The 12,088-nt window shown below is 49.6% G+C and overlaps 1 protein-coding gene across 1 annotated transcript in view; it reads left to right on the top strand.

Annotated features, from left to right (window-relative positions):
- The first annotated feature begins 473 nt into the window (after positions 1 to 473).
- The window catches only part of PRPF6 (pre-mRNA processing factor 6), a 33,547-nt gene continuing 21,932 nt past the window's right edge, over positions 474 to 12,088 (top strand). The window contains exons 1-8 of the mRNA XM_024750254.1: positions 474 to 650; positions 2,131 to 2,299; positions 3,502 to 3,620; positions 5,940 to 6,018; positions 6,478 to 6,654; positions 6,878 to 7,033; positions 11,282 to 11,376; positions 11,824 to 11,980. Coding sequence (XP_024606022.1) covers positions 580 to 650; positions 2,131 to 2,299; positions 3,502 to 3,620; positions 5,940 to 6,018; positions 6,478 to 6,654; positions 6,878 to 7,033; positions 11,282 to 11,376; positions 11,824 to 11,980 — 1,023 coding nt within the window. The 5' untranslated portion in view covers positions 474 to 579. The remainder of the gene's footprint in view (positions 651 to 2,130; positions 2,300 to 3,501; positions 3,621 to 5,939; positions 6,019 to 6,477; positions 6,655 to 6,877; positions 7,034 to 11,281; positions 11,377 to 11,823; positions 11,981 to 12,088) is intronic.

Raw genomic sequence — 12,088 nt, 5'->3', positions numbered from 1 at the left:
GAACTGGGCCCAGGAATCTGAGCGCGGAGAGCTAGGGCAGCAGTCTGTACCGCCATCAGGGCACATACACCCCGCACAAGCCCTACACAGTCGGCTAGGTGTGCCGTCTGCTCAGGTGTGTTAGGCCCTGCCCCGGGGCCAAGGCGACTCTGAAGGGCAGGGTGGGAGGCTCAGGGAGGAAGGGGACCCATGGGTCCTGCTCGGCAGGTCTCGGAAATGCATCGAAAACACGCAGTAAGCAAGGCCGCCCCTGCTCAGTTTTGAGGTCCCCCAGGGCTAGTCCAGGAGCACATCGCCTGCCCGCCGCACCAGGAGCGGGCGCTACAGCACATGCGCTCGCCGCGTCTCTGTCCCCTTAGCCGCGGTCCAGAGCCGCCGGGAGCCGCCGGAAGTCGAGTTTCGGAAACTTCCGCCCAGGGAATCCGCGGTGGGCGGGGCTACGTGGGCTACGCTGCTTCCGGGGCGCGGGTGACGCGGGCCGTGATCCTTCCTGTTCCAGAGCCTCGGACGTGTGTGGTTTTTCGCCTCCGGCCGCGGCCTCCATCCCTTCCCTTCTTGGCCGTCGCCGTCACCGGCGCCATGAACAAGAAGAAGAAGCCGTTCTTGGGCATGCCCGCCCCGCTCGGCTACGTGCCGGGGCTGGGCCGCGGGTGAGGCCTGGGGCGGGCCGCGCGCTGGGGCAAGGGGCCCGGGTCTGGGCGGCCGCCGACAGCGATGGGGAGGACGAGAACAGGGATGGCGCGGGGTTGGCCTGATCTTGGTGAGAAGAACGGCGCTCTGGGTTAGAGCAGACCCGAGGGAGGCTGTCTGCCCCTAGGAGGCGGGACGCTTGGGTTTGAAGCGACGACTCTGAGCCCGGTTTCTGTCCCCGGGGTGAGTGGCAGCACCGTCTTGCGAGTCTTCTTGGCTTGAGCGTGACTGATTCTCTAACCACGATCCGGGCTGGAGTCCTCTGTGTGGCCTCTCACGGTGGTACCTCATTCTTCCTCTGAGGTGCTGGTGGTCACATTGCTGCTTCTTCAGACTCTCTACTCCCCAGGGGTAGGGATGGCATCTGTGAGCCTTGTGACTGGGTCCCCCAGGTCAGATGACTACCATGTATTGTTGAGTACGTGAGCAGGCGTCATCGCCGTGTTTGTTTGTTATTCGTTTGATCAGGTTTCTCTTGTTGGGAGTATTACGTCCAGCGTTATCTGGGGCACACACAAGTCTGAGATCTTGACAGTGTCTTCAGAGGACCTGCAGTTTACTAGGGGAGATGAGGTGTTTGCATAAATAAGTACATAAAGAGGAACAGATTTAGAATTCTGGGGTTCCGGCGATCAACATCTGAGCCAAGTTCAGAAGGACGTAGGGGTGTACAGACGTGGCAGGGTTAGAGGAGAAGCTGCTGCTTTGTGTGTTGGGCATTTGAGAAGGAAGATGAGGTGTGGAGGAAGAGGAAGGAATTGTGAGGAGTCTGTGTGGGTGGGATGTGTGGTGGGTGGCGTGGAGCTGCAGGGGCGGAGGGACCAGAGCCCCTGTAGGCACTGGAGAAGTAGACACCTCAGTACGCTGTGCTCAGAGCTGTGTTGAAGCAGAGGCAAGTTCCGTGCGGGGGTAGCTAACTTGGATCCCAGCTGTGATGGGAGTCATGGTCTCGGAGGAGGGATTTTGGCGGTAGACCCCGTAGAATTTAGAGACAGATGGGAGGGAGAGGGAGGCAAAGCTGATGCCGTGGTACCTGGGACGGCACTGCCACCATCGGCTGAGACAACCCAGAGCAACTGTAGGGCAGGCACAGAAGGGGAGCTCCGACTGGGCCACGTTGGGTTTGGGGGCCTGCTTGGATTCAGAGAGAGGGCTGCTTGGCAGATTGTTGGAAACGGGAGACTGTGACCTGGGAGCAGAGAGGTCTGGTTCCCCGGGGAATCTCCCTCAAGGAGAATGTGGGGTGGCAGAAGGTAGCCTCAGAACCGTCTCAGGTTTCTCTCTTGAAGAGGACAGCTGTGTGGAGTTCACTGCTTCTGGGCTCTTTGGAGGTTTCCCGGAGGAGTTAGAAAAAGAGGTGTCATTAGGTGACAGCTGCGGAGGGTCTTGGCACAGGAACAAGGCCACTCAAATAAATGGGCATCTTGGGGTCTCCTGCAGTGCCACTGGCTTCACCACCCGCTCGGACATCGGGCCTGCCCGGGATGCCAATGATCCCGTGGATGACCGCCATGCGCCCCCCGGCAAGAGGACTGTCGGGGACCAGATGAAGAAGAGCCAGGCTGCGGATGACGATGACGAGGACCTCAATGACACCAACTATGATGAGGTGACTTGTGAGGGGCTCCCCGGCCAGCGTCCACGTTCTTAACCCAGTGTGCTGTTGGCATCTGTGATGAGTGGCTTGGAGTGGTGGGTCCATTGACTGTTCCAGCTAGTCAGGGGATAGGGGATAGCTCAAACAGAGTTTGAGAGGGGAGCAGGGCAAATATAAAGAAATGTGCCCTCCTGTGGTCTCTTCAGAAGAGATGCACTTGCACATATTAGAACTGTTGCATCGCTGCTGTGTCTTGGCTGGTCTTTAATGATGAAAATTTTAAGTGGAATTGGTAATATTTACCTTCTTTTGCTTTAGTGCTTATTTTCTTAACGAATTCATGTTTGGTCTGTTGAAGTCTTCTACAGATGTGTTACAACAGATGGCGTTTTTCCTCAGAGAAAAGTTTTTTAAAAATTCAATTTCGAGTAATTTTAAAGTTACAGAGAACTTTCAAAAATAATATGGAGACTTCCTGCATACTCTTCACAAGTTTCTCCCATCTCACGTGACCCTAGTACTATTATTATTTTTTTATTTGTAAATTTTTAAAAATTTTCATTTTTCTTGGTCGCACCGCATGGCATGTGGGATCTTAGTTCCCCGACCAGGGATCGAACCAGTGCCCCCTGCAGTGGAAGCGCGGAGTCTTAACCACTGGACCACCAGGGAAGTCCCTATTTTTTAAATTTTTATTTATTTTATCTTTGTTTTTATTTTGAGGTGTAGTGGATTTACAACGTTGTATTAATTTCTGCTGTACAGCAAAGTGACTCGGTTATACAGATGTATACGTTCTTTTCCATTACGGTTTATCCCAGGATATTGAATTGGGTATTCTGTGCGCCCTAGTACTGTTATTGAAACCAGGAAATTAACACTGACGCAGCAGTATTAACTAACCTGTAGATCTTCCTTGAGTTCCGCTGGTTTTTCCACCTGTGTCCTACTTCTGGCCCAGGACCCCACGCTGCACTTGGCTGTGCCTCCTCAGCGCCCTCTGCTTGGTGTGGATACTCTCTCTTTCATGCCCTTGACAATTCTGAAGAGTGCTCATCAGCTATTTTGTTATCCTTCAGTTTGGGTTCGAGTGATTGAAAAACATTGTTGAGCAAGCATTTTGCAGCTAGACGTGTTCTATTATTGATGTTTCTGTTGGTGGGGGTCGTGTTGGAGAAAAGCTGACACTCTTAAGTATGTCGTTTGGTTCTCAGTTTAACGGCTATGCTGGGAGCCTCTTCTCAAGTGGGCCCTACGAAAAAGATGACGAGGAAGCAGATGCCATCTATGCAGCCCTGGATAAAAGGATGGATGAAAGAAGGAAAGAGAGAAGGTAAGACAAATTGTCGCTCTTCATGCTGCGTTTATCCAACTTAAAAAAAAGCGTTTGTTTGTTTGTTTTTGGGCTGCACCGCGTGGCCTGCGGGATCTTAGTTCCCCGACCAGGGAGCAAACCCGTGCCCCGTGCAGTGGAAGCGCGCAGTCTTAACTGCTGGCCTGCCTGGGAAGTCCCAGAAAGTTTTGTTTCGATTTATTTCAGACTCGGAGAAAATTTGCAAGAATAGGAGATGCGTCTGCTCAGCTTTGAGGCTGCCTGGGGCTTGGTCTGTGGCAGCCACACTTGGAAAACCCTGGACTGTTGCACAGAAGCCTTGGGGGCTGGGGACTGGAGTGGAGAGCTTAGGAGCTCCGTGTTTGACTTCCCAGAAATCGACAGAATTTGGGGGATTATTCTGCCTATGCATCAGGGTTACCATCTTTGAAATGGGCGTGGTGATGTTGATGAGTGTATATTAAGTAACTTGGAGGTTCACTGAAGATGGCAAATGACCATTGCGGTCCTCGTGGGCATGCGGCTGTGTCTTGAGAATCTTACTGCACAGGTCATTGTTGAGCTGGGCTGGTGGGGACGGACTCCAGTGAGCTGGAGGGTGCGAGGCCCAGGCAGCCTGTGGGAGGGGCACCCTCCGTTCCTGGGGGTCCGTTGGGGGAAGACCACTCCCCCGCAGAGCCCTCCTGTTTTCCCTCTGGGGCTCTCAGGTGGGTGTGTTGGACTGAACTTGGCCCAGCATGTCTGTCCTTGATGTTACCTCATTGGCAACTTTCTGATTCCTTGTCATTTTCTGGGGAAATATATGCAAAGTCAGCATAGGATCTTGCAAACTATGATGAGTTTTATTGCTTCATAACATGTTTATATTTTTTACTACAAAAAGGATGCATTCTCACTCTAGAATATTAGGACAATAAGTTTAAGCGTAAGTAATGTTTACTCGCAAGCCTGGAAGGTGACGGTTAACATTTTGGTTGACTTTTTTCTTTCTTTTGCTCATTATACATAACAGTTTTCATTTCATAACTTGTAGAATTTTTAGTTTTCTCAAAATCATATTAGAAGAGTGAAGTACCGTTCTTCAGGGGAGTGTTTTAAAAGCACGTTATTTAATCAATGTGCATGAACTTATACGTATCGTAATTTGGTGGTTTTGCATATTAAAGAAGACTTGATTCCAATCTTCTGGAATTCATTCATTAAAAAAATCTGAGTGATGTGGATACATACAGAAAATTGTTGTATTAAGTGGTTTTAGGGAAGTGGTTGGCTTTTGAAAACTTTTCACAATACAAAAAAGCAGAAGGAACAGCGTAGCAGACAGGCGTGTGCCCCCACGTAGTCTGCACTATTCGGTTTGCACGTTTGCTTCTTCTGCTTCTGCAGGTGGGCTTTGCTGGCTCCCGTTGGGGTCAGTTCGCCCTGGTGCTGAGCAGTCCATCCTTGTTACCTGGTAGCCAGTCCGCGTCCACTGTTCCCCGCTTGTCCCCAGAACTTTGTAGAACTGCCTTTTACGAGCCGTGACACAGTCAGCGCCACTCCTCAGGCATGTCTCCTAGCCACCATCACCCCTTTACGGGGCGGCACCCTTTTACCCGTTGCGCTCTCAGCGTTGCCTGCAGATTGGAAGCTGGAGCCTGAGGCTTGACTCGGATCCGGTGGAGCATCTTTGGCCAGAAAACCTGATGGTATCTGTGCGAGCTGCTTCCCGTCAGGAGCCGTGACGCCAGGCTGTCTCCAGCCAGTCGAGAGGTGTTTGTCTTTTCCAAGCACGTCGTTATTCACAACGCATTCAAGTTCCTGTCTAACCTTGTGGAGGGAAATATACATCTCAGCGTTGGGAAGCCCTGGCTGCCGGGCTCATGTCTACTCCGGTTTGCCTAACTTGGTCGATACTCATCACCATTGCCCACGGCTCTTTGAGTTCACGTGTGACCTGGTCCTAAGTCACCAGGAACCCATTTGGGTGGGCAACTAGGACAACGGTTCAGCTTTTCTTCTGAGCTGAGTTATTCAGAGGATGGCCCTACCTTTGGGACTTTATAGAATTTTAAAGCAGTAAATATACTTGTGTTTAAATGCAGGTATTTAATGGAGTAAGACAACTTGCTTTTTATTTTAGTGAGTTCTGCATGTTTTTATCTGGTAGCGAGTTGAGTTATTTGTGAACGTATCCATTGTTGCCTTAAAATCGATTTGATTTAACTGCGAAGTGTGTGGAATCACTCTTTTTGGTGATTTAATTAGGAAGGGTGATAAAGTGACTGTTTCAGGATGGACATCCAGGATTTCTAATACGTGCACACGTTTTACTTCTAGGGAGCAGAGGGAGAAAGAAGAAATCGAGAAATACCGTATGGAGCGCCCCAAAATCCAGCAGCAGTTCTCAGATCTCAAAGTGAGCAGAGGGGTGGCCTGCTGTTCCTCGTGGCCTTCCCAGCGGAGAACAGACGCTCTGGGGCACAGCTGATGAGACGAGCACAACTTTGCTCACTCTGCCCTTTCTTTAATTCAGAGGGTAGAAGAAGGGCCCTGCTTGGGTGTGCTTAATTATACGTGTGTGTGCAGAAGAGGGAGGACAGAGGAGCTGATTTTCTTGGTAACTTTGTAACTATGTCCATTTAGACATCAGGTTTTCTGAACTGCGTTCCCCGGGCTTTGACAGAACAATTTAAATCTGAGTGAAGTAGAGCAGATCCAACAGGTTGATTTTTCTAAGCAAAGTAGATAAACCGTGTCTGCATCAGAGTCCTTAAGGTATCATGATTTGGGCGATAGGGGTCAGGGAGAACATAATTTTTCTTGTGCATGTGCAATTCTGCCAGAGAATTAATATTTGGGGGCCGGGTGTTTCCAGAGGAAGTTGGCAGAAGTCACAGAAGAAGAGTGGCTGAGCATCCCTGAGGTCGGCGATGCCAGAAACAAGCGGCAGCGGAACCCCCGCTATGAGAAGCTGACCCCCGTTCCCGACAGCTTCTTTGCCAAACATCTACAGACTGGAGAGAACCACACTTCGGTAGATCCCCGGCAGACTGTGAGTACCCACAGAGAAGGCGAACGGGGCTCCTTGTGTCTGGTCGGACAGATCAGGACGGGGGACGGGGGCAGCGCTGGAGGAGCCGGAGTATGTGCTCGTCCTGTGCCGCGGCTGAGTCTGTCCGACGGTTCAGACGTCGGGCTCCAGTGGAAAGAGTTTCCAGAGATGCGAATGAAATGCATGCAAACGCAAGCCAGCGTTTTGTCCTTGCTTCCCCCAGCAATTTGGAGGTCTGAACACGCCCTATCCAGGCGGACTGAACACTCCATACCCAGGTGGGATGACACCTGGATTGATGACACCCGGCACAGGTGAGCTGGACATGAGGAAGATCGGCCAAGCCAGGAACACTTTGATGGACATGAGGCTGAGCCAGGTGAGAGGTTGTGTCATGCGTTATTTTCCTACAGATCATTTTAAAGAATTTTTGGTTTTGCTTATAAAGCTAATTTATATTTGTGAAAAGTTCACCCTTTGAAGGACTTCGTCACACGTTAAACAGACCTGTGACATGTCCAGTTCCCTGTCCCGTTACACAGTGTGATGGGATTCTGCACGCAGGCTGGTGCGTGTGTCGACCCAGAGGGCGGGCACAGGTGTGCTGCATTTGGTGCCAGCAGCGAAGGGCCACCTGATGCGGTTCTCCTGCTCCCTTGGGGCGTGGGGTCTGTGGCAGGTGACAGAGGGCTGCCTGAGGAGCAGCCCAGACAGGCGCTCGTGACAAGCCACGTGCTTCCTGTTGATGTCGCTTAATGCCCTTCCCTCTTTGCATAAAAGTTAAACGTACGTGTGTTCCTCCTGCACCCTAGTGAATCCTTGTGTCCTTACGGGGCGTGCACTTGGTTCCGTGCTCTAGAAAACCCAGGCAGAGTGAAGACCCTTTCTCATATGACATGCACGTCAGAAACCGTGAAGGAAAATACTTTCAAATTGACTACGTACAAATGAAAAACTTTTGCACGATAGAAAGCACTGTAAAGTCAAGAGAAGCAGCAAATCGGGAAGGAGTCATGCACGTGGAAACCGGACCCAGAGTAGTCGCGTGTGTTGAAGAGAGTGCGGACCTGCACAGGCCAGGACGTGACCAGGGCGGCACACCCACACCACTGGGGAATGCTTTGTGTTAAACATTTTTATGGAAAAATTTCACACATACTTAGAAAAACAGCAGAGTGAAGTACTCAGCCATTCCTGTTGCTTCAGTGGAAAACTTAAATTTTAATTGAGCTTTTGCTATACTTGAGTTTTTTACGGTGAGCAGGTATTTTACGGTAAAAAGAATAAGTAGTAGCTTACAGATCCAAAAAGTTGCACGTTTTCATGCTACTAGATATGTATTTACTTTAAAGTTGGAGAGTAGTTCATTGTGAATATCATGATTTCGTCTTTGATTGATGGACCTTTTGGGTGGTTTCTGCTTGTTCGTGGTTACAAACCATGTTTTTTTTATTTTTTGATAAATTTATTGTTTATTTTTGGCTGCGTTGGGTCTCCGATGCTGCGTGCAGGCTTTTATCTAGTTGCAGCGAGCGGGGGCTGCTCTTCGTTGAGGTTTGTGGGCTTCTCGTTGCGGTGGCTTCTCTTGTTGCTGAGCGGGGGCTCCAGGCGCTCAGGCTTCAGTTGTTATGGCACGTGGGCTCTAGGGCACGCGGGCTCAGTAGTTGTGGCGCGCGGGCTTAGTTGCTCCGTGGCATGTGGGAATCTTCCCAGGTCAGGGATCGAGCCCGTCTTCCCTGCATTGGCAGGCGGATTCTTAACCACTGCGCCACCAGGAAAGTCCCACAAACCATGTTTTGATGAACTCCTCCTGCTTCTATCTTTGCAGATTTAAGTAAATATTTTTACAGTATCTTTAAAGTGGAATTGGTGGATTGGCATATTTTCACTTAGGTGCCGAATTGTCTCTCAAAGGCACGACATTCCACACTCGGCAACATGGGGGAGCTGGCTGTGCCATCGATCACCCCCCACCCCCACCCCGTTGGCAGCTCTGGTCTGGGGGCCTTTGTCTTTGTCTTCACCAATCTGGGAGGCCCATTCCCTCCAACAAGCCTCCATTTAATTTGCATCCTTGTGAGTGGTGAAGTTCAGCTTCATTTACCTTGCGTAGATCTAGTTTGTTGTTTTTCCTTCACGCTTATGTGTAAAATGTAGAGAAAAAATGGTAATGTCTTGTGCTAAGGCACGTATAAGGTAAAACTTAAAGTTTTAGCCGTTACTGAGTGTAGAGCTCAGGGGCATCGAGCGCGTGCATATTGTGCCCCATCACCACCATCGTCCGCGGCGCTTCCTCGTCTTCCCAAACGGAGACTCTGTCCATATTAGACACGCACTCCTCAGCCCCTACCTCAGCCCCTGGCCCCACCGTCCTGCTTTCTGTCTCTGTGGATTGACTGTTCCAGGGACCTCATATGGATAGATTCATACAGTATTGGTCCTTTTGTGGCTGGTTTATTTCACATACTTTCATTTATGTCCTCAAGGCTCATGCATGTTGTAGCAGGTGTCAGGATTTCCTTCCTTTTCGAAGCTGAGTGATGCTCCATCGTATGTATGTATAAGCCGCATTTTGTTTATCTTGTTATCTGTCCTGACACTTGGGTTGCTTCCACCTTTTGGCAATTGTGACTGATGCTCCTGTGAGCCTTGGTGTACAAATATCTGTTCAGTTTTCAGTTTCCGTTTTCAGTTCTTTTGGATATAAACTCAGAAGTGGAATTTCTGGGGCACACGGTAATTCTAGGTTTACTTTTTTGAAGAACCACCATACTGTTTTCCACAGCAGCTGCACCATTTTAGGTTTCCAGCAGGGCAGCACTGCACAAGGGTTCCAGTTTCTCTGCATCCTGGACAATATTGGTTACTTTTGGCATTTTGATAGTAGCCATCCTCATGGGTGTGAAGTAGTAGCTCATGGTGGTTTTTCATTGGCATTTCCCTGATTGGTGACGTTGAACATCTTTTCATGTGCTTATTGGTAGTTTGTATCTCATCCTTGGAGAGATGTCTATTCAAGTCATTTGCCCTTTTTTGGGGGGGGTGCGGGTTGGGGGGTCATGCTGCGTGGCTTGCAGAATCTTAGTTCCCCGACCAGGGATTGAACCTGGCCCTTGGCAGTGAGAGCGCCAGGGAATTCCCTGGGATTTGTGTTTTCTTGAGTTTTAAGAGTTCTCTGTGTATTTTGGATAACAGTTCTTTATCTGATATGTCTTTTCCAAATGCTTCCTCCTGGCTATAGCTTGTTTTTTCATTCTCCTGACAGTGTCTTTCACAGACAGAAATTTTTAATTTTAATGAAGTCCAGCTTATCAATTCTTATCTTCATGGATTGTGCCTTTGATGATGTAGTATCTAAAAAGTCACTGCCAAACCTCAGGTCATGTAGATTTCTTCCTGTGTTGTTTTCTAGGAGGTCTTTTTTGCCAGTACCACACTGTCTTCATTACTATAACTTTATAGTAAAGTCTTTAAGTTGGGTCGTGTTCTCCGACTTTGTTCTTCTGCTTCAATGTTGTGGTGGCTGTTCTGGGTCCTTTGCCTCCTCTCCATGTGAACTTTAGAATCTGCTTGTCAATATCTACAAAGTAAAGGGGATTTTGATTGGGAATGTGTTGGATCTACAGATCAAGTTGGGAAGAACTGACATCTTGACGATACTCTCTCTCCATTGATTTAGTTTTTCTTTGACTTCATTTGTTAAGGCTTCGTAGTTTTTCCTCCTACAGGTCTTGTACGTATTTGTCAGGTTAACGTCTAGGTATGGTTGACCCTTGAACAGCGTGGGCTGTTGGGAGCACTGACCCTGTGCGCAGTTGAGGGCCGTCCACGGCCGTCGGTTCAGCCAGCTGCAGATCGTGGAGCGGTGTGGTATGTGCTGAGGGGAAAAATCCAGGTATAAGTGGACCCACGCCGTTCAAACCCGTGTTCAGGGGTCCACCGTGTTTCACAGTTTTGGGTGCTCTTGTAAATGTTGTTGTGTTTTTAATTTCAGATTCGACATATTCACTGCTGGTATGTAGGACGGTGATCGATATTAGCCTTGTATCCTGCAGCCCTGCTGTAATTACTTATTAGTTCTGGGAGTTTTTTGTTGATTTTTTTCAAATTTTCTACATAGATAATCAGTCAAGTTGCCTGCAAACAAAGGGAGTTTTCTTTCTTCCCGTCGCTTTTCCTCTCATCCTTTCCTTGTCCTGCTGCATTTTTGCCCACTTTTTACTCAGGTTGTTTTGTTTTTTGTCGTTGTCATGGTAACTTTAAGACACAACTTGAGAGAATGCTACAATGAACTGCTCCATGAAAATGTAAAGAACATTAGCTGAAATCATCAATCTTTGTGATTTCCGGGTTTCACTCATTCTTAGGTGGACCTTATGTTCAGTTAGGCTTTTCCACCCTGGGACTTTTATGTTTTCTTTTTTTTATAAAATCTTTGTTCTGTATGGGTGAAATTTGCTTATTATCGTTACAAACTATTGTTTGAGTTAAGGTTGTTTTCTTACTTAAAAGTTCCCATGCCCACTGGTAGTCGGGATTAGGGGAAGGGGCTCCAGGGACCCTCCGAGGACTTCGCTCCAGGCAGTCCTGGCTCTGTCCGACTAGCTGGTCTTGGCCTGTCTTGCAGGTATCTGACTCGGTGAGTGGGCAGACTGTGGTTGACCCCAAAGGCTATCTGACAGATTTGAATTCCATGATCCCGACTCACGGAGGGGACATCAAGTGAGTACCCTGCAGGGCCAGTGGCTGGGTGGGCTCGGCTTGCCGGGAATGTGTTGGATTTTATTTGAAAAATATGCAGCCAGAACAGGAGGTGGATGTTCTAAGAAAGGTAGAGCGGGGTCGTTTGATTTCTCCTTTAAAATATATCTGTACCCGTTCACTGTGGACATTAAATTTGTTACAGATGACATTCCAAATCTGTGTGTGTGCCGAGCTAGCGAGCAGCTTGCCGATTGCGTCCCATGTTTCTGACCTTGACCTTGGGCTCGATGCCCGTGTGTGTGGAGGTGCCGCGGACTTGGAAGGGTGCCGACTGAGTTCTGACTTGGTTCTGTCGGCAGGGGCATCAGATGTGACGGTCTGGACACTGTCTGCAGTGGCACCCTCCTCCGGGCCGGGCGCCCTCAGCAGGTGGTGGCCTGACCCAGTGCTTTCTCGCCTGCACAGTGACATCAAGAAGGCCAGGCTGCTGCTCAAGTCTGTTCGGGAGACAAACCCTCACCACCCGCCAGCCTGGATCGCGTCGGCCCGCCTGGAGGAAGTCACTGGGAAGCTGCAGGTGGCTCGGAACCTCATCATGAAGGGGACAGAGATGTGCCCCAAGGTAGGGCGCCCTCCCCAAGCTGCACCCTGCCCCTGAGGGGCTTCAGCGTCTGGGCTGCGCAGGACACCGTGGGAGTGAGCTGGGCTTGGAGGGAATTGCCTGCCTTTT

The sequence above is a fragment of the Neophocaena asiaeorientalis genome, unplaced genomic scaffold (assembly GCF_003031525.2).
Source record: "Neophocaena asiaeorientalis asiaeorientalis breed wild unplaced genomic scaffold, Neophocaena_asiaeorientalis_V1.1 scaffold606, whole genome shotgun sequence".
NCBI classification, from domain to species: Eukaryota; Metazoa; Chordata; class Mammalia; order Artiodactyla; family Phocoenidae; genus Neophocaena; species Neophocaena asiaeorientalis.
Note: the sequence above shows the minus strand (reverse complement) of the source record. Positions and strands in the feature narration are given on the sequence as shown.